We start from the raw sequence: 24,450 nt of genomic DNA on the forward strand, positions 1-24,450 counted from the left end.
TTTAGCTTCTATACCAAAGCCATCTATGTATGTGTTTGACTGTGTTTGTTTGTATGTGTGTTTGTGTAATGGAGGCGTGTCTAAGTGGGCAGCTGCCCTGGGCATGTGTGCGTTTATAATGAGGGTTAGTTAAGAAAATGCATTACATTGAAACTCAAGTTTTTAGACAACTAAATAGATCTTTTAATCCGAAAACTATAGCAAGCAATTGAATCATATTGAAGATTGGCTAATTATGACAATCTTTTTAGCTCGCTCTTCATAGGTAAAGCTCTTCAAGTTCTTTTCGAACTGCCTCGTCAAGTTTTGGTAAAAATTATTCACATTTTATTTGAAAATTCAATGCAAATTTTGAAGATTTCATTCAGGAAGGTCCTGTATTCAGTCTTATCCGAAAAACTTTTGCTCATTGCAGAGAACTATATACACAATTCTAAGTTAGTATCTTTAGCGTTAATTTGTTTTACCTTTCTAAAGAAGATTTGATTAGAGAAACGTTAGTATAATACCATTTCTATTAGGCCAGCTCAGACATTTCGAATGCTTATCCAGAGAAAAAAAACTTTGCTTCTGAAACTAATTAAATATACAAAGTTACCCTTATTACATCCTTTTTATCCAACACTTTACCCTCTCTCTTTTTCTCTCTATCTCTTTTTCCAACTTACTTTTACTCTTGCAACTGCCTCTTGCTTCTTGTATAACAGTCTCGCATAAAAGTTATGCCAATTTGGCAGCTCATTTGCAAAAATCCCCTTTTTACACATTCTCATAGCTGATAAACATGCCAGGGAACTTTTATAAATGTATTCCAACAGCATGCGGAGAGAGCAACAATCCTTTCGCTTTATTGCCTTGCAACATAAACAAACACAAAACTCACTCACACACACATACACACACACACACACTCACATACTCTGACATAGGAGTCATTTCCGCAGGAGACAAAGTTTTCTTTGGCGGCTTTAAAATAAAGTTTTTTATATTTTTAATTAGATGCACATGAGGTTTTACTTAACAGAAAGTTTTTGACAACTCACACAAACTCATTCACACTGGGCCGGGAGGTTATGGCATCTTTAAGGCCCTAGCCTATGCTGTGTTTGTGTGTGTGTGTAGCCCTCCTACAGCCACCTACTTTGCATTGCTGCAACTTCCGCAGCCGTTGCGCCAAAAACTTTTTCCAACACACACACACACACACGCTCTCTCATGCACACAACATTTTTCCAGACAGCACACATCCTGGCACATTTTGTAAGTTTGGTTTTTATTTTTTCATAATTTTTCGTTGCATACTCTAAGGCGCTGCTCTGATTGGCCAAATCATCATCAAAAGTTGGCCAGCAAAGCGGCTTAATGGCAAACTTTCTCTCAGCCCACACTGCAGGTAAATGTCAAAATTGATGCCACTCAAAACAAAAACAAAAACAACAAACAACAAACTAACAAAAAATACAACAACAAAAAATAAAAACAACATCGCAAAACTTTTCACTGGCCGCAATTTTCTGTATGTCCAAAACAAGAACCGAGAGCAGTTAGGAGCCAAAAGTTTTGCATTGTTTCCAACCTGACCTGACCTGACCAGACCCTGCCAGAGCAGAGGAGACCCACCATTTTGCCCACAATTAGCCGATCCAGCCACAGTTGGCCAACTCTTGGCTTTGGGCCTGGGCTTAGCCTAATTAAAAAACACGTCAGCGTCACATTTTGCGGCCAACTGAGAAATGCCAAATTGATTCAACTTGAGGACTCATAAATTTTTCTACATCATTTTGCAGTTTTTTCACCCTTTACTTTGGTTTTTTTTTTCTTTCTCAGCCTGACGTCACTTACAGCAGAAGAGTTTGTGGCTGCTGTCAGTACCAAGATACGAGAAAGTTTTATGTAAACTCAATCAACAGAAGAAACAACAGCAATTTCTGGCTGCAACATTTGGTCTAGAATCTATACTCTTGTATATGTATTTCTCTCTCTCCCTCTGTGTCTGTATGTCTATGACGCCCCCAAAAAGTGTTGGCGCTTGTTAATTGCACAGTTTTCTTGCAAAAGGTTTCCAAGAAAAGCCAATTAAGTTGTCAGTCAATCAGCTAGTGATGCTACTGCTGCTTCTTCTACTCGCTTTTTGTACCAAATTAATTACATTTACATACCTCTTCGGCCAAAAGATAATTTCCCAAAGATGCCTCTCTCTGTAACAGTACAACAAATTTAAGGTAATAAAAACCAAAAACACCAAAATAAAAACTCGCAAAGGCAACAGGAAGAAAACAAAGCAAATGTTGACAAGGAACACACCAACACAACCTACACAAATGTTTATATGTGTATGTATGTATGTGTGTATATGTACTGTACACAGCAGCGTGTCGCTGGGTAATTTAAATTTTAATTTTGATCTTAATCTCTTAATGCGAAATAAAATGCCGCACACTGGTGCCCCACCAAGACCAACAAGAACGATGAAACCGAAACCGAGACTGGCACTCGCAATCAGAGCAAACCAGCCCACCACGCCCCCTTCGCACGCCCACCTCCCACAGTAAGAGCCACAATACAGTATTCTACATTTTCTTATACAAGAATATCAAATATTCTTATCTATATAGTCGCAGTTGGGCTTCTAATTTACTGCCTGTATTACATAAATTTATCAACTTAGTATATCGAGTAAATCGAGTAGCATATTTTTATTCTATTGCTCTTCAAATCGTCCATCAACTTATTAGATGTCAAAGTGTTTGCCCAGGAAGTCAAGTTCTTGTTCAATGTTCTTGACAGATTTTGAGTATATCCTTTTAAAAGTAACATTAAAAAGGATTAAGACTTCTGTCTCATCTTTTCTCTACTCTCCTTGCAGGGCATGCTCTTTCTCTCTAAATTATAAGTCTTCCTCCTGGACTCCCTACAACCTTATAGTACTTACCAAGCTATAACTATCTAATTAACTCCAGCTGAATATTTGGCTATCTTCATTGTATAAACCCACATAAAAGTATATTAAAAGAAGAAGGAGATTCTAAAATTGAGCAAACAATTTTTCAAACAATTCTCGTTCGTATTTTGTTCTTTATATATGTATGTATATATCTCGAATCTATGGCTGAAAATGGAAGCATATATTTTTCTATGCCATTTTTCTCTACTGATGGCACAGGAAACCAAGTTAAGCCGAAGGACTTACTAAAACTGAAAATTAAACAGAAAATGTCATGGATTTTGCATTCGAATTGCGTTTAGCATTGGCCATAGAGTCCTTCACCATCCTTACCAACTTCAATTCCAATGCCAATAACAACAATAACAACAACCACAATAACAACTGGCCACTCACTTGGCATTGGGAGTTTGGAATCGAAATTGAAGTTCGAGTCGGGTCTTGGCTATTATACAAATGGTCATATTTAATTCGTTCTGCTGGCAATCGAAAAAATGAAAACCTCCACAACGAGAAGATGTGTTATCTATGTGTGTGTGTGTGTGAGTGTTCATTCTACTAAATCCTGTGTCTAATCTGTGGCAATAATGCTGCATATAAAAAGATAAAGTTTCACAGTGGACAATGTAGGTAAGGTGACCATAAACTTGTATGATTTGTTTTATGGCCAACAAAGGACGTTATTATTGCTAAAAGGCACGCCCACATGCCCTCCATTCTCATTCCACAATTCCATCAAGGCACTTTTCCTCCCCTGCCCGCTCACCCACATTCATTTCTAGCCAGCATACAGGTACATAGTCCTTGGGGTATTGGTTAAGGTTATATCTTGCCTCGACTCGACTCGACTCCGGTCGAGCATCGAGGGAGAAGTCAATAAAGCATAATGTGAGCACGTTTTTAATTGGCGCCTGGTGAAAGCTGGCAGCATACCCTAAGTCTGCTGACCAGAAACCAATTAGCGGCAGCGCCAGCGACAGAAGGTGGCAACCAGAAGGTAGCCAATTTTCGTTGATATGTTGAGTGTGTGTGTGTGAATGTGAGTGTGGCAAAGGCAAAAGTCTAATTACGCTTCAATTGCGCCACTTGCATATATATAGCTAAATTATGGAAATTCTTTTCTCTTTTTTTTTTTTGCAAGGCGCATTTCTTTCGTGGTGTGTGCTTATATATGTGTGGGTGTATATGAGTGTGTATATGTGAGTGTTTGAGCAATTTTAATTTCAAATTGACAAAGCGCAATTAGGCTACTCTGGAAATCCTTCGCTGTCCTTTTGCCTCTAACCATGGGCGTGACAGGGGATGGCCATAATACCCTTTTCCATTCGATGTCCTTGTTTGGAACTCTATCGAAGTATTATCATCTTCTGTAACTGTTTTATCGCTCTACTTACTTAGTTCTTATAAATCAAAGGACAGAATATTTCCAGAATATTTCTTTAAATAAATGAAAGCATTATCATGTTTAACATCCTTTTTCTTGGCTACGTCCTTGATCTCTTCAGTCCATTCGCAATCTGCCACTGCTCTGGGCCTAATGTATTTTATTGACACTGTCGAGGTTATTGCATTGGGCATAAATTAATTTCACGACGCGTAAATTGAGCAGTTTTTGACACTGCACCATTCCACACCATCCCCCACCAGTTCCCCCTCCCACACCTCACGGAACTCGCCCTTCTTTTGGCATTCACACACACACACACACACACAGAAAGCCAATTACATGGCTCTATGTTTTACTCTGAGCCGCCTGGTGACAATTTTTGCTGCTTACCTAAGATTTTCGTTTTCGTAATTGTGTGCCACACTGCAAACCATTAATTCTCGTTAGCGTCCAAAAAGAAAAAAAGAAAGTATATAGAACAACAAAATATAGCAACAGCAATAACATCGAGGGTTGACCTGAAAAGACGTTTGTATCGGGGGTTGTGGGAGGGAGGAGGAGGGAGGCTTCTGAAGGCTTCTGGTCAGCAAGTTGGCAGCTTCTTTGACTTGCTTTTTTCATATTAATTTAGTTGATTTTTGTGTGAATTAATTAGGCAAAAGGTGAAAATGAAGATGAATGTTTTAATTAGGCTTGGCAGGCAGTCAGGCAGGCAGGAAGACCAGGCAGGAGTGGGCGACACAGGGTGACAGAGGTGAGTGAAACAGCGCGGATTTCATTGTGACACAGGGTCCCCGCAAAAGACAAGGCAAAAACCTTAAAGCCTTTTAAAGCAAAAGAAGAAAAAGGCAATCTCTCTCTCTCTCTCTCTGACTCTCTCTGAACTGAAATTCCCGGACAAAGGCTTAACCCAATGTCTGACAAAACACCTGAGACATTCAATTATAAGACCAAACGCAGCAAGAAGCCAAAGACTCGCACCGCAATGGCTTATAACATTGTCAACTGAACTGCAGGAGGACAAAAAAAATATGAAAAAAGAATTTAAAAAGTATAAAAATTATACAAGCAAATATACACAGAGAGAAATTATGCTTTTACCCTGGAATTGCCTTATCCTGATCATCAAGATTGGAACTTTAAATCATTCTCGTTTTATTTAGTTTTAGATGACTTGCCTTGAAACAACAACAAATATATATGTATTACAAACAATTAAATAAATTTCCGTTATCATCAGCCTTTTTGCAATTTTGTGAAAATGAGTGTAAGAAAAAAAAGAGAGAATGGCAATTTTGCCTTCATCTTTATATAGTGCTTACGTTTAGAGGCAACATTTTGAGGCTGTGGGATTTCAATTTAATAAGCAGCAGAAGCACCCAAACAGATGCGACTACTTCTTTCTTCTTCTTTGTCTAAGGAACTCGTTCTTGGGGTTTGTTGTCCTTGTTCGTTTTTGTTGTGGGTTTTCAACTGCTTGCTCGTATTCATTGCAAGTGTCTATGCCAGGATGTGGGCAAAACATCTGTTTTTAAATATATTTTTTGCTTATTAACAATTATCAAATAAAATGTTAAATAGTCGCCAAACATTTAAATTCCTTTAAAGCTCAGTAAAATTTGATAAACTTCTGTAGAGTACTTTTATCTGGAATGAACCTGAAACCTAAAAAGCCAACAAACTTGATTAATTGAAACACTTGTCAGAAGGACATATGAATTAAGATGAAAAGGATTGAAACTCATCTAGATGAGAGAATTCTCCTGGATCATAAGAAATAAACTTATCATACAACTTCTGGTTATAACTTCTTTGTTATTGTCCCTAACTAATTTGTATACTTAATATTAAGGAGTCTTTTATAGGTAAGCAGCGGCTAAACCTAAATACTTCTCACTATAATGACCCAAAAGCATAATTCTTCGATGAATTGATAGCTCAGATGCTTTTCACTCAACATTCCAACAAATTATTAAGTCTGTAGTCCTTTAAAATTTAATCGACCTCAACACAGTTTGAGTGTCCTCGTTTTTTTTGGGGGGTAAATTAATAGAGCAACTTTGCGGTATAACTAAACCAAGTTTATGTTTAACACTTGAAAAACAAGCAACTTAAAGCACTTCAGAACAAACATGAAAGAACCCGCCCCGGCACAACTCTAATTTACCCCACCTCCTCCCCCCCCCACACACACACACATACATACGTAGAACATCCCACCAGCAGTTTGTTTAAAAACAAAAGTGTCCCCAAAAAGCTCATTCATACAACATTTAAACTGTAACGGTAGCCGCACACATACACCCACATACACACATACAGACGCATGTCAACCTTTGGCAGTCAGCGTAATCGCTTTCAACCACTTCAACGGCCATTTTGGGTAACTATACATGTGTGTGTGTGTATGCGTGTGTGGCCCAATATAAAGCTCATGTTGTCATGGCTGAGTGGGATGAATGGTTGGGGGCAGGGAACAGGGATTGAGGTGGAGGCATCCCAAAGATCCCATCACACACATACAAACACCCAGACACACATACCTTTATCGCTTCAAAGCACAGAAGCCGTGCTGAAGAGTGGAAGATTTATGGCGGATGTTGGAATTTAATGAAATTGCAAAACGAAAATGTAACAAACACACAGACACAAACACACACACACACACAGAGAGAGAGAGAGGAGGTTGGTGAGTGGAGAGGTTTGAGGGGCAGCACGCACAAAATGGCGGCAAAGGACAAACAACAGCTGCTGCCAGAAAGAGCTCCCCTCTGCTCTTTGCCTCAACTCCTCTCACTGTCCCATCAACCAACCTCATCTGCCTGAAGGCATCAAGAGCAACCCTTTTACTTTGCAATCTTTTTTGTCTTTTTTTTTTTTTTTTTTTGTTGTTTTCCTGGTTCTTTTTTTTTCTCCACTCTCTTTCTCTGTTTGTTTCTCTAATTTGAATTGCTTTTGCTGATGCCAAAGTGCATTGTTGGCATGGATGTGGGTTGCCTCAGCTTAAAGTCCTTTGTGTCCCTCTCTCTCTCTCTCGCACACACACACTCACTCACACAAACACACGCAGTGCATTAACACGCACTTGAAAAGTGCAATCTGGCCGCAATTGGTATGAATGCCCGGCCGCGAAATGGCGGCGCGTGATAAAACACGTTTTAATATCCAGCCAGCACTCACAACCAAAGTTGCCACACACACACACACACACCGATTGACAATAGCAGGCACCAGCAGCACACACTCTCGCTTCCTTTTGCAAAATGTTGCACATAACGTTTTACAAAACTTTCGGTTAGCATGTAGGCGCCGTTAAAATTCAATGAATTGAAATTGTAAAGCGCGACAGGATATGGGCACACAAGAGTCCTAGCCCCAGGCTGCATTTGCTGGAAGAGCACGTGTATATGTATGTATGTGTGCGTCTGGCAACACCGGTAATTACCACCACGTGACAATGAAAATTACCAGCAAAAACACCACAGGCAGTCCCAACCCGTACACCCTTAAAGCCAGTTCAGTTCAGTTCAGTTGAGTTCTGTTCTCCTTTGAGGTTGAGGTCCTTTATTTGGCCTGCATAAATATTTAAACATTTTGGGGAGGCATTGGCATCGGCATCAGCATCAGCATCACCATCATTCCCCATATTGAGTGTCAGAAGCCATTGCTCTAAAAAGATCTATCGCCGTGCGCCTAAAATGACTCCACGAGCAAAAGTCGAGGACACTTTATGTGTAAGTCACAGTCCATAACAGGCAAAAAGCCTAGAAGGATGACCATTCGAGAATGCCAGAACTAAGCAACAACAAAAAAAAAGAAAGGAGGCGAAAACAAAGACAAGCAAAACATGGAATAGGGGCCATGTCCAGTGCAATGGACATCTGAGAAAAGCGAAATTGTTGGCTGCAAATTTTGTCTAAGCGACCAAGGGACACCAGGGATGCAATCTAATGCTGGACACCCTTCACATGGAAGATTCATTCCAACCTATCTACCCAAAAGGTTCCCGATGCAAAGGTTAGTATCAGTTCCTGGAAGAACTTCCTACAAGAGAAGAGGCTAATGATAAACTATGTATGAATGGCACATAGTTTGATTCGATTTAATGGTAAAAACAACTCAGCGAAAACTCCAGAGTTCTTTTCCTTCCAATCATTATAAGTGCACCCCTGGCATTGGATATTGCAGTTCCAGTTGTGCTCCGCCCATTTGTGTAGCAAATACTCGGAAAAGAGGTTTGAGACAAGAATTCACATCACTTTGCCTCGTAAATAAATCAATGAGCAGTTTTGTATTATATCCTGCGCCTCAGGAACAGTCGAGCAGCTACAGTATGGAGAGAATGACAGTATTTTTTGTTTTCTGCTTTTAGCTTCCATGGCCAGGACATAAATTTATGCAACTTGCTTTAGAACTTGGACCCGCTCGGACTCTCGGACTGGGAGTCGAACTGGCATCAAGTTGAGGTTCTTCTACATCTCGTCACTGCTGATGTATGCTTGAGCTTGAGTGGATTTTATTGTGACAGCATCAGGATTTACTCGAGACAGCATCTGGAACTGGCAGCCAGTAATGAGAACCGTTGCCTCTTTAGGACCCTTCTCCAGCTCCTTAAATTACACCATGTGCCATGCAATAGTTTTTGCATAGTTTATTTTTTTTTTCTTGTTTGTTTTTTGGGCTTTTGTTTTCTGTTTTATGCATTCCGCCTGTAAATTAATTTGAACAAGTTTCGTACGAACTTAGCTAAATTTATTGACTGCATTGCACACACATTGCGTATACGACGCGTATCCCAAAGGAACTGACGTCTAGCTGATGGGAGACAGCGGAATGGAATGAGCGATGGAGATCGACTTGGGGGCGAAATCAATGCTAAAATATGCAAATTTTTATTTCCGCGACAATTTCAATTTAACGACAATGACAACAACAACAACAACGGCGACGAGGACAACAACAGTGAACCATTTTCTATTAACGTTGCTTTACTTGTTTGCTTTTTTCACTTTTTTTTTGTTTCTTCGCAGCGAATTACTCTCAGTAGTGCCGTTAACACCGCCTCAACGCAACGCCCCCAACTCCCTTCCCCGCCACCCGGGCAACGATGCGCGAGGATGTGAAGAAAAAGCAGGGAAGGGGAAAGGCGAAGGCGAATGGTTTTTCGAAAAATGGAAATCTTTAAGCAAAAAGTTTAGCCAGAGCAAGGTTATGTGATGAGGGATGGGAGAGGGTGGGGAAATGCCCGTGGTGGGGGACACAAAAAGGACCACTTTTAGTGGGGCCACGAAAACGTCACGCATTGAGCCATTCAAAGCTCATTATGCTCACCACGTTATGGTGCCTAAAAGTGTCGTTGGGTGGTTTTTGGCTCCGGGGGATTTCACTTTCCCTTCCTTTCACCCCACACCCGCGGCTGATGGCGTAAAAGTTTTGCCGCGTATATGCAAAGGGAATTAGTCCAGTGAAAATGGCTAAGCGAAAATAAAAGTTCTGTTGAAATCTTTGATTCGCAACGGTGGGAATAATATTAATAATAAATATATGTATTCAAGTAAGTGAAATTCCTCCATAATCTTGTCCCTCTAATGTTTACAATAGATAGTCGGAGAGTGTACTCTTTCAAAATGATTAGAAAGTTCTGAAATGTTCAGTAGTGTTACCTCTTTATTGTGTCTCAAAATCAATGAAATCTAAGCAGATCAAGTAAAGCAAATTATTATTCAGATACATCTATTCTATGTACTTTAAGACCAAGCCAACAATATAAAGATATGAATTCCTTGTATGTAGTTTTCGAAAAGTTACTTTTCTTTTCCAATCATAAACTTTTCTGACAGACCCCACAAGGATCACTGTTTCTCCAATGCGTGCTCTAGAACAAAAATGTCGGATTAATTACTTCAACTAAGTTAATATCGCATTCGCATTGATACAATCGTATTGTGTATTATTTATTGACAAGATTTTTAAAATTTATATCCAAGCATTGGCATTGGCGTATAGAAACTTAAGCTCCTTGGCATATGCGCCAAGTCAAGCCAAACAGAGAGTTCCAACTGGGGAACTCGACATCCTCGAGGATGCCTGCTTACTCCAGCCTCACTCCTCCCACCCACTTGACCAAAACGCTAAGATTTATAGCAGCTGCTGACTACTGGTAGAAGGAAAACTCATGCGAAAAATAACTTTAGCGGAAAAGTGCCGACAAAATACAAGAAAATGCTTAACCAACGAGAGAGCACAAGAAGAGGATACAACTTGGTTTGGGCCAGGGGAGGCATGGGGTATGTGGCATGAGACTGGGACTCGCTCCTTGTTTCTGGCATCGAAAATGGGAGAAAGCTTCGCTGAGCCGTGCCAAAAACTTCATGAATTTAATTACCGAATTTTTTCGCTGTAATTACGAAATTCTTTTGGCCGAAAATGGAATTTTCATTTCATTTTCATTAAAATATTTTTGCTTGCAAGTGTTTACAAATACATATATGTATGCTTGGCCACGCCCACTCGACCACACATCCTTACAGACATACACACTTGCATATATCTATAATCATATAAGGATCTAGAAACTCGACTGTATTTATTACTTCCATTTCGGTTGACGCAATTATTCAGTTATTGACCCACAAAACCACAAAATGTCAGCAGAGGATTCCATGCAGAAGCAGCAGCAAGTTAACCAGTCGACCAGTCAGCCAGTCAACGGGCCATACATTTGCCCAGTCCTCGACAATCTTCACCTGTGCATTATTAACTTGACCACGATAAGCTCATAATGAGGCCGAGCTAATTTCTTACTCCTGAGTCGAGTTCGTCCTCAAATGTGCGGTCGGCTGTGCATTTCGTCCTGTTTATCTATAAAGGAACCAGACAATTGCATTTGCCCTGAAATCATAATAAATTTTGTTAAATGAATTGAAGGACCTAAGAGAGAGAGCTTTCGTTTGGTAACGTGGTCTTTATTGGATCTTAATTAGTTAGTTAAATTATATCTATCGTAATATATTACACAATGTTCTCATATATTTATGTTTTAAAACTAGCATTTATTTAATAACATCGAATATTGTGGAATTTTTAATAATACTTAAAACTTTGAAAGTAAGTTAAGTTTAAAAATATTTTAAGGTGTTTTTTCCAAAATTACTGTTATCAATTACTGTGGCGCCCTCTTTGAACTGATTTTCAAATTATCATAACAAAAGATTCAAGTCCTGGATAAATAAAACGGGAATCTGACTTCAACCACTTTTTCGCACCCAATCACCATCCCACCCTATCGTAAAAGTTAGAAAAGTCATTTCAAATGTTCCGCCGATAACGATAAATTGATTGATGATTAATTATATTTTTTAGCTATTTTTTTTTGTTTTGGCTTGCATTGCTTATCTAGCTTTTTTTCCTCAAACGTGACATCACTAATAACGACATGCTTGCATAATTTAAACTCATTTAAAAAACTAAAATGAAACGGCGTTGGCAGCTGGTCAGCTGTCTGAAACAACATTGGCGAAGTCAAAGCCATGTTGCCGGCTCATCAGCATCTCAGCCAGCACCAGGGGCATCTTCAACTCCACGTGAGACCTTCTTAAAACGAGTCACCTCGGGGCCCGGGTTGCAGGATTTCTTTACAGCAAAACCAACTTCCAGGCTGAAGCAGAATGAGGAATTGGAAGTGGACAATAGTGTGCCATATCTAAATAGCATTGACTTCAATGGACAAGGCCGAAAAGTACACTTTGAAGTGTATGGCTGCCAAATGAACACCAACGATACGGAAGTGGTTTGGAGTATACTCCAGGAAAATGGCTATCAACGATGCCAAGACCAAAACGAAGCTGATGTGATTATGTTGGTTACCTGTGCCGTGCGCGATGGAGCCGAACAAAAGATTTGGAATCGTCTGCGCCATTTACGAGCACTAAAGGAAAAACGCTCCGGTAGACGGGGAGCATTGCAGCTAACTCTGTTGGGATGCATGGCAGAGCGACTGAAAGAACGGTTGCTGGAGCAGGAGAAAAGTGTTGACGTTATAGCTGGACCCGATAGCTACAAGGACCTGCCCAGATTATTGGCCGTATCGCGACATTACGGCAATTCGGCTATCAATGTGCTCCTCTCACTGGATGAGACCTATGCGGATGTTATGCCAGTGCGTTTGAATTCCGAATCCCCCACAGCCTTTGTGTCCATTATGCGAGGGTGTGACAACATGTGCTCCTATTGCATAGTGCCTTTTACACGAGGTCGCGAACGATCGCGTCCACTTGAGTCCATTGTGAGGGAAGTGCTCACACTGCAGGAGCAGGGCGTTAAAGAGGTGACACTCCTTGGGCAGAACGTCAACTCCTACAGAGATCGCAGTGGGCAAGATGAAGACAATGCTAAGGATGCTCCGGTGCCTGGCTTTAAAACTGTTTACAAACCAAAAAGCGGTGGTTTACCCTTCTCAAAGCTGCTCGAAAGCGTAGCCGAGGCAGTACCAGAGATGCGAATTCGTTTCACTTCGCCACATCCAAAGGACTTCTCCGACGATGTGCTGAGGATTATACGCGACTATCCGAATGTGTGCAAGCAATTGCACCTGCCAGCCCAGTCGGGCAATTCACAAGTTTTGGCTCGAATGCGACGAGGTTATACTCGCGAAGCCTATTTGGAGCTAGTCGAGCACATACGCAATATTCTGCCCCATGTGGGTTTGTCCAGTGACTTTATTTGTGGCTTTTGTGGTGAAACGGAGGAGGAATTCGAAGATACTATCTCCCTAATACAAAGAGTTCGCTACAACGTGGCCTATCTCTTTGCCTATAGCATGAGAGAGAAAACCACCGCACATCGTCGCTTTGTGGATGATGTGCCGCTGGCGGTAAAGACACAGCGCCTACAACGCATGGTTCAAGCCTTTCGCACTGGGGCCACGCAACTCCATCAAGAATTTGTGGGTCAACAACAACTAATTCTCATCGAAGGAAGAAGCAAACGTTCCGCTTTGCATTGGTTTGGACGCAATGACGCGAACATTAAGGTGATTGTACCTTCCATGGAGGTGTCTATAGCCGGACAAGATTCTAGCGAAATGAAATCCTTTGGAGTCGGTGATTTTGTGGTGGCTCGCATTGAGGAATCCAATTCTCAGGTGCTTAAGGGCACACCCCTGCAACTGAGCAGCATTTCCAGATTCCACAGTACAGCGTAGCAATTTTAATAAACAAGATTTATGATTTATTTGTTAACTATGTTTCCGTTTCCATTTCTTTCACCTCGCTCGCTGTGCTAGACTTTCTACCATGGTATTTGGCTATATTATCACGATAGAACTGAAAGATATTCGCACTTGCAGAGCGGCATAGGCACTCTATATCATTGAATTGGGCTATTTTAAAGGATCCTTTTGTCTGCACCAGCAGCAAATCTCCCTCCAGGGAGTCGAAAGCAAACGTGAAACTGGCACGCTGATGTAGTGTTTCCCTCTGATCTGGATCCAGTATATATTCGCCATCTTCATTGATAATGCATTGCACTGCAGCGAAACTGTATTTCATGGGCAGGCCTCCGATAATCATGGCCAGACATGCGGCGTTTACCGCACATGCGTCTATCTGCATTGTGAAATATATTAGCCTTTTCTCGTTTTTATTTCATTGATTTACTTACACTACCACGATCCTCTAGCTCCTGTATTTGAACTGACATCTTGGAACGTGGATAGGACTCGCCCAGCACAGCCAACTCCAAGACATCTTGAATCACCGATTCTCGTATGCGTTCCTTCACTTGCGGCAGTCCCGCTTTCGGTCGATAATTGCACTCCAAGTAACTGCCATCTATGCTAAGGCTTTGGGTCTTTACCTCAACGGGCCCCAAAACGGCGGCAATGACAACTGTTGATCCTTATAAGGAGAAAACAAGTAGCAAATTTTAACAATTGAACCGGCTTTGTTTTATTCAACGAACCTTGGCTATACATCACTGAACCATCGCATCGCGAGAGCGGATTAAACTCGCATCGCATCTCCCTCAGCTTATCATTGAGAGCTTTTCCATTGTCAGCGGCAATTTCATTCATTTTTATTTATATTAAAACAAAATGCTAAAATAAACAACGTGCGCTTTTGTAGAGGTGGAAAGTTATCGACGGTGTTATCGATAGCCCTCATACCCAGTATTTTAAGTTAAGTTAAGACAAGTGCCGGCTTAAAAAATATTTAATAACTATTTCCATTGTTAAAGCACAATAATTCTAAAGATAAATTGTAATCTATAATTTATCATACAAATGAGTAAAAAGAAATTGAAAGCAAAAGTGAGAGGACAAAAACATGGAAAAAACTGGTTGATAAGAGCGGGCAAGCAGTGATGCCGCTCACGCTTTTTTTACTGCCAAATCTGGCTTGTGGAAGAAACTCTGATTAAATTGTGAACTTTCCTGTTTTTGCTGCAGTTTTATGTGCTTATATAGTATTTTGCTGAAGAATTTTGTGAAATATCCTGCAGTTGCACATTCAATGTAATATTAATTCCATAACTGCTGCTGGAAATGGACCATGAAAATAAGCAAATGGAGAAATAATAGCTAAACTGTCATCACTGGTCCAAGCACTTGGTTTCAAAAGTTTATAACTTAAACGGTATCATCGGGGGGGAATCAGTTTTTAGCTTTCGCTCGTTCGCAGCAGGTTCAGTGAAATAAATTTTGCTAGTGTTAAACCTCGGAAAGATGTCAGGCAAGTATCCACCAGCAACAGAGAATTGGAATCCTTAAACTTATATAATTCACTATTTAATTACAGGTCCCAATCCGTTTGCCCAATTCGAGAAGTCTTTCACCCAGGCGGGTGAAGTATATAAATACTTCGATTTGGCTTCCATTGATGGCAAATATGGTAAGTGGAGTAATGGGAGTGGCTATCTGGCTGGCTGACTACGTGGACAAAAACCCAATAGAACCCAATATCTTAAGCACTTGTCGGTGTCCTAAAAAAACCCAAAAAAAAAAAACAAAAAAACTACCTGTTGAAATGGGGCTCTGTGACTTGAAGTTTGACCTTTCCTTCTCTGTCTGTATCTTTCTCTCTCCTTCTTACACTCGTATAATGTTGAGACTTGAGGAACGCATTCATTTGCAAGTCCAAGTAGTGTCAATTGGTTAGGTGTTGCCGCTTGGACTTAGCGGGAAGCGAAAGTTATCAATAGACAGATTTTGCTCATAATAATTTTAGGGCTCGTCATGTTTGGTTTCGCTTCGAACAATCCAGACACACACAAAACGAAAGATAAGCGAAGGCTGCTAATCGTGCTCACTTATCAACTATCACCACCCTAAGCACAGAGGGAAACATTTGTCAATCTGGTGATTGTGTGGTCCGATGGATGTAGGGGGAAATATGTATGTATGGAATATTTTATATTCTTTTGGCGCGTGTCCGGTTGCTCAAGTTAATTGCTCAATGAAATCTTTATCAATTCGTCAATCTCTCATGTTATAATATGTATTTCAGATCAATTGCCGTACTCGATCCGTGTGCTACTGGAATCGGCAGTGCGTAACTGTGATAACTTTCAAGTTTTGGAGAAGGATGTCCAGAGCATCTTGGGTTGGACTCCCGCTTTAAAGCAAGGCTCAAATGATGTCGAGGTCTCCTTCAAGCCGGCTCGTGTCATTCTCCAGGTTAGTAAAACTTAATTTGCAGTCTTAACCTTTCCTAAATGCATTCTTTACTCTCTTAGGATTTCACTGGTGTGCCAGCTGTTGTGGATTTCGCTGCCATGCGTGATGCTGTCCTTGATTTGGGCGGTAATCCTGAAAAAATCAATCCCATCTGCCCCGCTGACTTGGTCATTGATCACTCTGTACAAGTGGATTATGCAAGAGCCCCAGATGCTTTAACCAAGAATCAGACACTTGAGTTTGAACGCAACAAGGAGCGTTTCACTTTCTTAAAGGTAGATAATATATAAATCAAACCACTGGAGCTCCATTACGTAATATCATTATCTTTTAGTGGGGAGCCAAGGCCTTCAATAACATGCTTATTGTTCCTCCCGGCTCTGGTATTGTCCATCAAGTGAATTTGGAATATCTGGCTCGTGTTGTCTTCGAGAAGGAGAATGCTGATGGCTCAAAGATCCTTTATCCTGACAGTGTTGTTGGCACCGATTCGCATACCACTATGATCAATGGCTTAGGTGTTCTTGGTTGGGGTGTGGGTGGCATTGAGGCTGAAGCAGTCATGTTGGGACAATCAATCTCCATGTTGTTGCCCGAAGTAATTGGATACAAATTGGTTGGTAAACTAAGCCCCTTGGTCACCTCCACAGATTTGGTATTGACCATTACCAAAAACTTGCGTCAATTGGGTGTGGTGGGCAAGTTTGTTGAGTTCTATGGCCCTGGAGTGGCAGAGCTAAGCATTGCCGATCGTGCAACCATTAGTAATATGGGCCCTGAATACGGAGCCACTGTTGGCTACTTCCCCATCGACGAGAATACGCTCAACTACATGAAACAGACAAGTGGGTACCCAGAAGAAAACTAACAGTGACTAATCTTATTTATAAACCATGTCTTTGTAATTTGACAGATCGTTCAGAGAAGAAGATCGAAGTGATTCGTCAATATCTAAAGGCCACGCAACAATTGCGCAATTATGCTGATGAATCCCAAGATCCCAAATTCACTCAGACACTTACTCTGGATCTGTCGACAGTAGTAAGTTCCGTTTCTGGACCAAAACGCCCACACGATCGTGTCTCTGTCTCTGACATGCACACCGATTTTAAATCCTGTCTTTCAAACCCAGTAAGTTCATCTAGTAATCCTTAGGATGTTCTTTTGATGACATTTCATCTTTCTACTAGGTTGGCTTCAAAGGATTCGCCATTAAGCCAGAAGCACAGGCTGACTTTGGTGAATTCCAATGGGACGATGGCAAGACATATAAATTGCAACATGGCTCAGTTGTCTTGGCATCTATTACATCTTGCACAAACACTTCCAATCCCTCTGTGATGCTGGGCGCTGGTCTTTTGGCCAAGAAGGCTGTAGAAAAGGGATTGAGCATTCTACCCTACATTAAAACTTCTCTATCACCTGGATCTGGTGTGGTTACCTATTATCTCAAGGAATCCGGCGTCATACCCTTCCTGGAGAAACTGGGTTTCGATATTGTCGGCTATGGATGCATGACTTGCATTGGCAACTCGGGTCCCTTGGATGAGAATGTGGTAAACACCATTGAGAAAAATAATCTTGTTTGTGCTGGTGTCTTGTCGGGCAATCGTAACTTTGAAGGACGTATTCATCCCAATACCCGAGCCAATTACTTGGCCAGTCCACCGCTGGTGATTGCATATGCCATAGCTGGACGTGTGGACATCGATTTTGAAAAGGAACCATTGGGAGTGGATGCCAGCGGCAAGCCTGTATTCCTTAACGACATCTGGCCCACGCGCTCAGAGATTCAGGAGGTGGAAAACAAACATGTCATTCCCGCCATGTTCCAAGAAGTCTACAGTAAGTAATTGGAAAAATATGAAAAATTATCCTTATCCTTATTTGGTATCTTCTAACGATTTTTAGGCAAAATCGAATTGGGTTCTCCGGACTGGCAGACTCTGCAGGTGTCCGATGGCAAACTCTTTTCATGGAGCGGCGACTCAACCTACATTAAGCGTCCGCCTTTCTTCGAGGGAATGACCCGCGAGTTGCCCAAATTGCAGAGCATTCAGAAGGCACGTTGCTTGCTCTTCTTGGGTGACTCTGTGACCACAGATCACATCTCGCCCGCCGGTTCAATAGCTAGAAATTCTCCAGCTGCACGCTTTTTGGCCGAACGTAATATTACAGCACGCGATTTCAACTCGTATGGATCCCGCAGAGGCAACGATGACATCATGTCTCGTGGTACCTTTGCCAATATTCGTTTGGTCAACAAGCTCGCCTCAAAGACGGGTCCACGTACCCTGCACATTCCCAGTCAGGAGGAACTTGACATTTTCGACGCAGCTCAACGCTATCGGGAAGAGGGCACACCTTTGGTCTTGGTTGTGGGCAAGGAATACGGCAGTGGCAGCTCTCGCGATTGGGCGGCAAAGGGACCCTTCCTTTTGGGTGTTAAGGCGGTCATTGCTGAATCTTATGAGCGCATCCATCGCTCCAACTTGGTTGGCATGGGTATTATACCTTTGCAATTCTTACCTGGCCAAAGTGCTGAGACTCTCAAGCTAAATGGTCGCGAGGTCTATAATATTTCTCTACCCGAAAGTGGTTTGAAGCCTGGCCAAAAGATTCAAGTTGAGGTAAGTGTCAGGCAATTGTCAAACAAACTCTTTCAATATTCATTACAACGATTACTTGCAGGCCGATGGAACTGTCTTCGAGACTATCTTACGCTTCGACACCGAAGTGGACATCACATACTATAAGAATGGAGGCATTCTCAACTACATGATACGCAAAATGCTCAACTAAGCTAATAATTTGTTTATGTTTCTCTTTGTTTGTTATACTTTTATTCCACTTGCATTTTTTATACCGCTCATTACATAGTCTTAAAGAATCCCTTTCAATAATTCGCGTGGTGGTGCTTTTATTCAAAGAATCAAATATAACCAGTAGCCTACCCTTTGAAATATACAAATATCAATTCAGATTTTTGAATATCTAACTTTTGTTTGAATCTTTATCTATAAAAAATGTATTAAATGTCTCCAGTGAATGAACGTCCATGGTTACGCTATATCAGAATATCAGATATCATGTAGCTGATTGCTTGGTTCGCGAGTGCCAGCGACTAAGACTATAACTAACTAAACGTTAGAATAAAACCATCAGTTTCTAGCTTTGTTCGTTCGCAGCTAGTTCACCAGAGCGGTAAAAATTATAAAAACCCAACAACAACAACAATATGTCTAGTGTGTGTTGTGATTTAGAGTGATTTGTGTTTGAAATAAGCATTAGATTAATTTCAATTTACACTTTCAGGCAACAGCAATCCATTCAACAAATATCAAAAGTCGTTTACTCTCGATGGAATTGTCTACCATTACTTTGATGTATCATCCATTGATAGTAAATTTGGTAAGTTTATTTAATGTGCTTAATCTAAGGTAATCATACATGCAAAAACAGAATAGAAAATGCTAACATTATGTAATAAGTAAATATTTTTCTTATCAAACAGAACAGGTTTTTGTTTTTTTTACACCTTTAGTGTGCTATCTGAAATTATGAACTATTAGTAATGCATCGATTAATTCTCTATGCTTTATTTAATTAATTTGTATACTGTAAACACATGTTCATAGGTATTTACTTATATACGCAGCTTATTTCCTCCCCATTAAGGGGCATTAAATGTATGTACACACCATATGTATAAATATTAAGAGGGGCACGATTTTGAAACCAAAATAAATCTGGCATACAGTCACTAATGGATACCCTTTCAAAAATTCTCAAAGAATTTTTAACTGCCATTTAATAGCCATTTTCAAAAATACTGTATAGAAAAGTCTTGCTCAATGATAAGAGTTGTCAAAAATCTGTAGATCCATCAGAGATACTAGGGCTGTACATACATACATATGTCCAACCAGCTCCCCTATTTAAATTTTTTAAATGTCGCATTTATTCTAATTAAACTCTTCCTAAAATTTGTAGATCCAAAATAATTAATTGATAATTGATTTTTCATTTCAACCGTTTTTTAATTTCACATTGTTTCTACAATAAATTAAAGGGAAAAAAATCGAATCTAAAGATATAAATATATTTCAAACAAGATAAAGTATTTTTCAGCACGAATTAAGATACAAAATTATTATATCTAAATCATAAAAACCCTTTATAGCATTCCACATGATGTTCCATATCGGGGCCTACATTTTCTGCCTGCTTTATTCAATTGCCAGTCTAAAAATATCTAAAAAGTAAAGTCAAAGTTTAAGTAGTTTGTTTGCTTGAGTATCGTAAGGTAATGGAATATTTTTCGGTTTGAATGGGGCATGTGACGGCAAGGCGAACACAAGTCACAAGCCGAAACTAAGGGTATTCTGGAGTGATCTTTGCCGCACTTCAATCACAACTGATAACAACAAGACAAGCTAGTTGTGGCTATCTATCTGTGCCTCCCCAGGCAAGCGCCTCTAATCTCTATGACGACACTGGGTTTTATTTTTAATTACAGATCGTTTGCCTTACTCCATTCGAGTATTGGTTGAGTCGGCCGTGCGTAATTGTGATAATTTCAACATCACGGAGAAGGATGTCAAAAGCCTTCTCGAGTGGACACCTGAGCTGAAGCAAGGAGTCAATGATGTGGAAGTACCTTTCAAGCCCGCCCGTGTCATTCAACATGTGAGCTTACCAAAAAATCCAATTTTAATAAACCCAACCTTACTCTTTGTATCAGGACTACAATGGAATACCGGCCATGGTGGATTTGGCATCTATGCGAAATGCTGTCCTTAAATTGGGTGGTGATCCATCCAAAGTGAATCCTGTGACGCCGACAGTTTTGTCCATTTGCCACTCGGTTGGCGTAGACTTTTGGCGTCAATCCGATGCCTTGGCCAGGAATCAAGCAGCTGAGTTTAGACGCAACAAGGAACGCTATGCCTTCCTGAAGGCGAGTGAATATTATTAGAAAATTTAATGATTAATTTCAACAAGAAATGTCAACTTCCAGTGGGCAGCCAAGGCCTTTAACAATTTCTCCATTGTTCCGCCAGGAGGCGGAATTCTACATCAAGTAAATTTGGAATACTTTGCCACCGTTGTCTTTGACCAGGACAATGAGGATGGCTCAAAGACCCTGTATCCTGATAGTTTGGTTGGAACCGATTCGCATACCACGATGATCAATGGCTTGGGCGTTGTTGGTTGGGGTGTGGGGGGCATTGAGGCTGAAGCAGTTATGTTGGGACAATCAATCTCCATGTTGTTGCCCGAAGTAATTGGATACAAATTGGTTGGTAAACTAAGCCCTTTGGTCACCTCCACAGATTTGGTATTGACCATTACCAAAAACTTACGTCAATTGGGTGTGGTGGGCAAGTTTGTGGAATTCTATGGCCCTGGAGTGGCCGAGCTGAGCATTACGGATCGGGCAACAATCGCTAATATGGGGCCAGAATACGGAGCCACAGTTGGTTATTTCCCCGCCGACGAGAATACTCTGAATTATATGAAACTAACAAGTGAGTAGAGCAAAATTTGTGTTATTAAATGTTATCTCTAAAATAATTGTATTTTGAACAGATCGTTCAGAGAAAAAGATAGAAGTGGTGCGTCAGTACTTGAAGGTAACTGGGCAAATGCGCAACTACAACGACGATACTAAAGATCCACAATATACGCAGGTTTGAATGCAGTTTGGATTAGTTAACACTTTCCACAACTAACTAATATCTAACTCACCATTTTTCAGTCTCTGTATCTGGATTTGGCCACGGTTGTTTCCAGCATTTCGGGACCAAAACGACCACATGATCACATGGCGGTAGTCGATTTACCCAAGGACTTCAAATCCTGCCTGTCCAGCCCAGTAAGTTGAATTAATTTCTCCTCTATGAGATAAACAAAGCCCAGTGATGCTCGTGGAATGCGACAAAACTGAACTTGGTGTATCCCATAAATTGAAACCGGCTGACACTTTGAGTCACTAAGATATCCTCACTAACTGCACTGAGCACTCTTTAGGCTGCTTACAAAAGAGCTATCTAAAAGAAACAGCAACTGTGATATGTCAAAGATTTGAATAATTAAAATCACGGCTACTATTTCCTTAGATAACTCGATATAAATTCATTTCGATGATGATGTGGCTTAGTTGAATCACTCGCGTTGCATTCGTTCACATAAGGTTTAGAACTGAAACCTGGCAATTGGATTGTCCAGCTCTTATAAGCTGGATCCAATCACCTCCAACCATATACGTTCATTGGCCGCTGCCAGCGCATCAAATTTCCAGAAAGCCGGCTGATCGTCGTATTGGTTATTTGGCTGTAAAATTTGCCGAGCAATGCATTTTTCCTTTTCTGTTTTTTTTGGCACGCTCAACATATTTATGCCGAATTACCAAAAAGTTTCTAGCAACTTTTTTGCCCAACACAATGCGAGCATTGGGTTCAGTGTACTGGATCACAGTGGGGCCTCGAGTGGCTTCCGCCACACAAACTGACCTACAAAAACGGTGCCAAGGGTCATTGAACGTTGATTGACACTAAGTTTCCTGTTGTTGTTACAGATTGGCTTCAAGGGTTTCGGTCTCACCCCGGAGGCCTTGCGAACAATTGGCGAATTCCAATGGTCCGATGGCGTGACTTATAAACTGCAGCATGGCTCTGTGGTTCTGGCGGCCATAACAGCCTGTACCAATACCTCGAATCCTTCTGTGATGCTTGGTGCCGGTCTTTTGGCCAAAAAGGCAGTGGAGAAAGGTCTCTCAATTCTACCCTACATTAAGACTTCTATGTCACCCGGGTCGGGTGTTGTTGCCTACTATCTGAAGGAGTCCGGTGTGCTAACCTTTATGGAGCAACTGGGTTTCGATATTGTCGGTTTTGGTTGCATGACTTGCATTGGCAACTCGGGTCCCTTGGATGAGAATGTGGCAAACACAATCGAGAAAAAAAAATCTTGTTTGTGCTGGTGTCTTGTCGGGCAATCGTAACTTTGAAGGACGTATTCATCCCAATACCCGAGCCAATTACTTGGCCAGTCCACCGCTGGTGATTGCCTATGCCATAGCTGGACGTGTGGACATTGACTTTGAAAAGGAACCATTGGGAGTCGATGACAGAGGAAAGTCTGTGTTCCTTCGAGATATCTGGCCGACTCGTTCAGAGATCCAAGATGTGGAGGCTAAAAGTGTTATACCCAGCATGTTCCAGGATGTGTACAGTAAGTAACATAGAGCACTAAATTATATATATTTAAATTCAATAATTTCTCTGATTTGTAGGCAAGTTTCGGCTTGGCTCTGTGGAGTGGCAAGGCTTGGAAGTGCAGCATGATCTTTCTATTTACAACTGGGACTCGGCTTCCACTTACATTAAACGTCCGCCCTATTTCGATGGCATGACACGGGAAGTACCAAAAATAAAGAGCATAGAGAAGGCACGATGTTTGCTCTTTCTGGGCGATTCTGTGACCACAGACCACATGTCTCCGGCAGGAGCAATTGCTAGAAACTCGCCAGCCGCTCGTTTCCTAGCGGGTCGAAATGTTACACCTCAGGATTTCAACACCTATGGCACTCGACGGGGCAATGATGATGTCATGGCACGCGGATGTTATGCAAATATTCGTCTCGTGAACAAGTTGTCATCTAAGATTGGTCCCTATACCGAGCATATACCCAGTGGAGAGGAACTTGAGGTTTTTGGAGCTGCACAACGTTATCGCAATGATGCTACTCCATTGATTGTGATAGCTGGCAAAGAATACGGCACGGGCAGTTCCCGGGATTGGGCTGCCAAGGGACCCTATATGTTGGGCATTAAGGCTATTATTGCCGAATCTTATGAGCGCATCCATCGCTCCAATTTGGTGGGAATGGGTATTATGCCTTTGGAATTCCTGCCTGGACAAAATGCTGACACTCTAGAGTTAAATGGACGTGAGGTTTTTAATATATATCTTCCAGAGATAGGTTTAAAACCAGGTCAAAAAGTCCGGGTGGAGGTGAGTGGTCAAAAGCAATTAAAATTATTATTTCATAATGATAATTTGTTTTCAGGCCAATGGAACTACATTTGAGACAATGCTCCGCTGCGATACGGAAGTGGACATCACATACTATCAGAATGGAGGCATCCTGCAGTATATGGCCCGCAAAATGTTATCCGCAAAATAAATCCACCCAGGCATTTGAAAAGAACTTAGTTAATAATAGAACATTAAACTATCTAAAGATTTTGTAAATAATGCAATTCAAAAGCAGAAACTCGTTTCTTTAAATATTACAATTCAAAGGGAAAACCGTTATTTTTTAAATCTAACAGAGCCTGCGAATGGGTCATAAATAATTACTTTACCAAATACGAATACCCTTAATCTGTCATTTAACAGACTCACATTCAGACAACATAGCGTTAACAGCTGTTATCG

The 24,450-nt window shown here is 41.0% G+C and overlaps 4 protein-coding genes across 4 annotated transcripts; 3 read left to right on the forward strand and 1 right to left on the reverse strand.

The window, feature by feature from the left end:
• The first annotated feature begins 11,746 nt into the window (after positions 1-11,746).
• LOC137584203 (CDK5RAP1-like protein) lies at positions 11,747-13,570 on the forward strand. The gene has a single exon (XM_068299480.1). It carries the CDS (start codon positions 11,803-11,805, stop codon positions 13,531-13,533), a length of 1,731 nt encoding a protein of 576 aa, XP_068155581.1. The 5' UTR covers positions 11,747-11,802; the 3' UTR covers positions 13,534-13,570.
• On the reverse strand, positions 13,537-14,477 carry Rrp46 (exosome complex component Rrp46). Its single transcript, XM_068299486.1, has 3 exons — positions 14,292-14,477; positions 13,992-14,227; positions 13,537-13,936 (listed from the first exon to the last, which is right to left on the reverse strand). Exons 1-3 carry the CDS (start codon positions 14,401-14,403, stop codon positions 13,571-13,573), a joined length of 714 nt encoding a protein of 237 aa, XP_068155587.1. The 5' UTR covers positions 14,404-14,477; the 3' UTR covers positions 13,537-13,570.
• A 352-nt stretch (positions 14,478-14,829) lies between these two features.
• Positions 14,830-19,003, forward strand: Irp-1B (Iron regulatory protein 1B). The gene is made up of 9 exons (XM_068299469.1): positions 14,830-15,061; positions 15,128-15,220; positions 15,836-16,005; positions 16,065-16,280; positions 16,340-16,850; positions 16,919-17,136; positions 17,196-17,850; positions 17,917-18,635; positions 18,697-19,003. Exons 1-9 carry the CDS (start codon positions 15,055-15,057, stop codon positions 18,805-18,807), a joined length of 2,700 nt encoding a protein of 899 aa, XP_068155570.1. The 5' UTR covers positions 14,830-15,054; the 3' UTR covers positions 18,808-19,003.
• A 103-nt stretch (positions 19,004-19,106) lies between these two features.
• LOC137584195 (cytoplasmic aconitate hydratase-like) lies at positions 19,107-24,286 on the forward strand. Its single transcript, XM_068299468.1, is given in 11 exon segments — positions 19,107-19,250; positions 19,321-19,416; positions 20,525-20,694; positions 20,750-20,965; positions 21,026-21,536; positions 21,598-21,698; positions 21,767-21,883; positions 22,586-22,966; positions 22,968-23,241; positions 23,303-24,024; positions 24,080-24,286. Coding segments are annotated over 11 exon segments (2,712 nt in total). The 5' UTR covers positions 19,107-19,243; the 3' UTR covers positions 24,197-24,286.
• Positions 24,287-24,450: the final 164 nt, after the last annotated feature.

This window comes from Drosophila tropicalis, unplaced genomic scaffold (genome assembly GCF_018151085.1).
Source record: "Drosophila tropicalis isolate 14030-0801.00 unplaced genomic scaffold, ASM1815108v1 contig_878, whole genome shotgun sequence".
NCBI classification, from domain to species: Eukaryota; Metazoa; Arthropoda; class Insecta; order Diptera; family Drosophilidae; genus Drosophila; species Drosophila tropicalis.